A 4505-nucleotide genomic window follows, 5' to 3' on the forward strand; every position below is an offset into this window, starting at 1 on the left:
AAAAAAAAAAAAAAAAAAAAAAAAAAAAAAAAAAAAAAAGATTCATGTGGATTAGTATGTAACAGATGATACCATTTATGTTAAAAAGTATGTGATTTATGTTTACCTAAATAGAACACATGTACACAGTGCATACCTCTGAAGAATGGTACTAGGAAATGCAGACAACAGATTTTTGTTCCCCTTTCCTTTCCAGATTGTATAAATTTAATGAGCATTTTATAATAACATTTTAAAAGTTGAAAGTATAGGTACAGTATTTTAATGAATAAAAGTAAAGTGTAGGATTTTTGGAATTCACAAGAAATTTTATCACTTACAGGTTAAACCACAAAATGAAATTTTGTGTGGAAGTGACTTCTATAAGTGATTTTAAAGTAGCTAACTTTAAAAAGGTAGGAGGGAAGGGGGGAACGCAGTATGAGCAGAAAAGGGTGGGATTGCCCATCCACACAGTTAGACTGAGAGGCTGAATTCACATCCCGATGCCCCTGCCACCACTGTGCAAAATGCCTTTAAAATTTCTTGTTAGGACTCTTCTACAGGGCTGGCCTGAGAGTTATGTGAGAAAATCCTCCTCATTGCTTTGGAATCACGCTTTGTGTCTCTCAGTTTGGAGCTGCTTCCATAGTTGAAAGGAAAGACTTGCTATTTTGCATATTTTCTATGGTTTATCTGTTACGTTCATGATGTGTATTTGACATAGTTTGGTCTCCAGTTAGGTGTCTGGCTGTTACGAGTGATTTGGAAGCCACTACATTACTTACTTGCATTAGAATTTTCTTCTATTTGTCCCACAAATGTAGCCATTGAAAACACTGGAGGGTTGTCATTTATATCCAAAACCCTGACTCTGAGCTCTAGCGGCCTCTCTAAATCTTGGCCCATTGAGTTCAGAGCTCGGCAGTAGATCTGGGAGAGAAAAGATACATAATTATATTGTGAAACACAGATTTATTAAGTTCTTACTTTGAGCATTATACTAGCACTGTGGGGAATTGAAAGAATTATTTGTCTAACTAGAACATAGGCACAAGCCCTACTTACAGTCACTAAAGGAAAGCAAATGTGGCATTCTTAAGCTAGGTAGTAGCTACATGGGGGTTTGTATTATTATTATTATTATTATTTGTATTTGAAGCGTCCCTAAGTGTAATGTGTACTATTTTACAAAATGGCATATTTCCATATATAAATGCATTGTGATACTAGCCTGGGCAATATAATGAGACCCTGTCTCTAAAAAAAAATAAAGATTTAAAAAATGCATTGTGCTCCAAGAAAAGCTAACGGGGTAGCATGCCTTTTAAAGTGTGTGGGGATCATTGTGGTACAGATGGGAGAAAGAAAGATTTGGATTTGAAGGCTAAAGAATTAAAGTTGTGTGAGGAATACAGGCAGGCAGTGCGAGTGAAAACTGCAAATATCGATTATTATTTGAAGGTATTTTGGGATATGGATTGATGGGGTTTTAATAGAAGAGGTAACAGGAGCAAAATAGGGTTTCTTTATTCCTATTTTTAATATTAAGAAGTGTTGGCCATGATGATAGAGGGGAATGGGAGTAGCCAAGGAGTCAGCAGAAGGGAGACAGTAAAACAGAGGTGATGGAATGATTCTCCAAGTAACTGGTAATTATAGGACGATGGAAATGTCTTGGAATACACTGTGGGAAAAAGCAAACAATTGATCCTGCTTTTGGATTTAATGAAGAACATTTCTGAACTGGGCGAGAGAGAAATAATTGTGGGAGCTTGTAATGGATGGCCTCAGCCTTTTTCGTGAAGTTGGTCACAATGTCAACTGCTTAAAGTGGAAATGAGGTAGAGGGTTTGAAGAGATAGGATACTTAAACTATGTGACAGCTCCTATAAAGAATGGAATGAGATTCACTTAAGAAAGGATGAATTTTCAAGGTGCATTCGGAGCTCAGGTGAGCTTGAGGAATACAAATTTATAGTAAAGTATACTTGCTCAGAAAACAGTCCTGCAGTAGCTCTAGAATCATTACTTGACATTAGACTTAAAAGAAGCTAACATTCTTTACTGAATTTTAAAAAAATGAAAATTAAAAGTTGGATATTTGTCCTTCCAAACAAATACTCTAGTTTGCCAATGAGGACAGTATAGACATTAGCATTTTTGCTAACACTTAAGTGAAACATTTCCTTCTCTCTTAATCTTTGCATTTCTTTTCAGTCGTGGGATGCTCATGAATTAAGAAATAACCAAAAATGCCAAATATTGAGATTCTTGAAATCAAATTAAGTATGATCTGAGATTAAGAGCTTCTGAGAAGAATTTCAGCATGAACATAAATATTGACATGAAGTCCACTTACAATGAAGAAAGGAGTGACTTCTCGATCAACTATGGATGTTATATTAATTTCACCAGTTTTCTGATTAATGACAAAGATCCCATACGGTGGCTGATCAATTCCTACTCCAGAGATGCGGTATGTAACTTGCTGGTTTGCAGCACAATCTGAGTGAATCTGCAGAAGGAACACAAGTAAAAATATTACAGGAAGCAAATAGAGTTCTATATTTGATATATGACAGCTTTCTTGAGAGTTGTTACATGTGATGACCTTGTTATTTAGGAAATGTTGACAATGGAGAATTATTTTCCTAGATAAGAGTAACAATTACAGCTCTAATATTTTCAATGGTAACTGACAATGTAATTAAAGAAATTCAATTTCTACTTCTATCAAACAAGAAAAAAAGCAAAATATCACCCTACTATATCTAAGTCTATGCAATCATCATGCATACCTTCATTCATTCAACAGTTAAAATTTTATCTTGTACCTCCAGCCTGGGCGACAGAGCAAGACTCCGTCTCAAAAAAAAAAAAAAAAAATTTTATCTTGTACTATTTGCAGGGTCTGTGCTTGCACTGGAGCTACAGAAGGAAACTGCTTGCCCTCTTAAGGAGTTTACCAATGTTGTCATCATGCAACTTTAATCTTCAATTTTTTTTTCAATGTAAAGTTTTCAAAGAAAGTAGATTTATTTAGGTGACAAGTGTTATCTGGGTTTGAGTGGAAGCTCTGAATTCTGAAAATGGGAAGGAAGTATCAGCAGAAAAGGAAGGAGACCACGCAAATAAATGGTTATAGAAACCAGAACTCTTTCTTTGAAATAAAATATAGTTTGACTGTAAACAAATCTTAGTGGGGAGTCTTCGTGAACGTCTGTGTGGATGTATGTGTATATTTGTGTGTGTATCTGTGGATGTGTATATCTGTATGTTCATGAATTTGTGGGGGTGTTCTTGAGTGTGTGTGTGTATGTAGAAAGGAAGATACAGAAAAATGAGTAGAAAAGGGGTATGAGAGAGGGCACCTTGTGAATGTTAATAAACAAACAAAAAAGTAGGAATTCAATTCTAACACATTGTGAGGCAAAAAGAGCACACATTGAAAATTTTCCTTTGAATGTGCTGAAAGCCAAATTATTTATTAAAATAGTGATATTTTTTCATCTAGAATTTGGAATAACACATGATCACGTGTATGCATTTCACCAAAGAGGTGAGTCAATGTTTACCTGTTTGTCTGAGCACCTGCTTAATTTGAAACTCCTTATGAGTTTTAGTTTTCATCATCTAGATGACTATAGTTCTGTTCCGTATTGTAGTTTCTCAGTGAGACATGTTCACAAAATATTTAACAGACAGTTGCTTTTGAAACTTTATCCATTCTGATTTTCAATGTTACACTTTGGAGTTGATACTTACTTTCGCGATTGGATTCCTTTTTGAGTTGTCTTCACCTTCACGACATGCCGCTGCGAACTTGATCCATTCACGTTTCTGCCTTCGGATTGAATGCCATTTGATGGTGCCATTTTTAGTGTTATAATCTCTTACCTTAAATGACAGCAATAAAGAAATGGTATATATTAATTTGAATTCGTAATTCAAATTCCACTGAGATTTTTGGAAGAGGATATAATCTCAGAAACAGAGGATATTTAATTGGGAAAATTGGTAATTTTGGTAATCTATTAATTTTAGCATTATATGAACTTTATAAGAATACATTTTCTTCAGAAAATATATTGTTATTCTCAAATTATTTTGTTGTTTAAAAATTTGGAAAAATGGATTTGTTATATATTACCTGGATTCGGAATTCACTGTTTACTTCTACCACCACCTGTAAAAAATAAGATAATCACACTAGTTATTTTTTAATTAAATGCTTTAAAATTTATATCATCCAGTTACTTTAAAAATTACATGAAACCATTGGCTTGTGAGTCATTAAAATTATTTTATCAGCCAAATAGCAGGTGGATTTGGTTTATGTCTTGGGTCTGATGATGATGCTAAGAATTTTTGTTTTTACCTTTCAATTTACTCTTCTCTTTATTACTATTAGTTTATACTTGTATTTCTCCCTAAATAAGAAATTTTCAACTTTTAATTGAATTTATTTGGAATTGCAAAGTATGAAAAATTTTATTTATATCACTGATATAAGAAAATTATAG

At 33.7% G+C, this 4505-nt stretch overlaps 1 protein-coding gene across 1 annotated transcript in view; it reads right to left on the reverse strand.

The window, feature by feature from the left end:
- DSG1 (desmoglein 1) overlaps positions 1-4505 on the reverse strand; it is a 39288-nt gene that overhangs the window by 27063 nt on the left and 7720 nt on the right. The window contains exons 2-5 of the mRNA XM_017858042.1: positions 4133-4168; positions 3748-3879; positions 2342-2497; positions 768-912 (exon numbers count right to left, since the gene is read on the reverse strand). Coding sequence (XP_017713531.1) covers positions 768-912; positions 2342-2497; positions 3748-3879; positions 4133-4168 — 469 coding nt within the window. The remainder of the gene's footprint in view (positions 1-767; positions 913-2341; positions 2498-3747; positions 3880-4132; positions 4169-4505) is intronic.

The sequence above is a fragment of the Rhinopithecus bieti genome, unplaced genomic scaffold (assembly GCF_001698545.2).
Source record: "Rhinopithecus bieti isolate Rb0 unplaced genomic scaffold, ASM169854v2 scaffold_44774, whole genome shotgun sequence".
NCBI classification, from domain to species: Eukaryota; Metazoa; Chordata; class Mammalia; order Primates; family Cercopithecidae; genus Rhinopithecus; species Rhinopithecus bieti.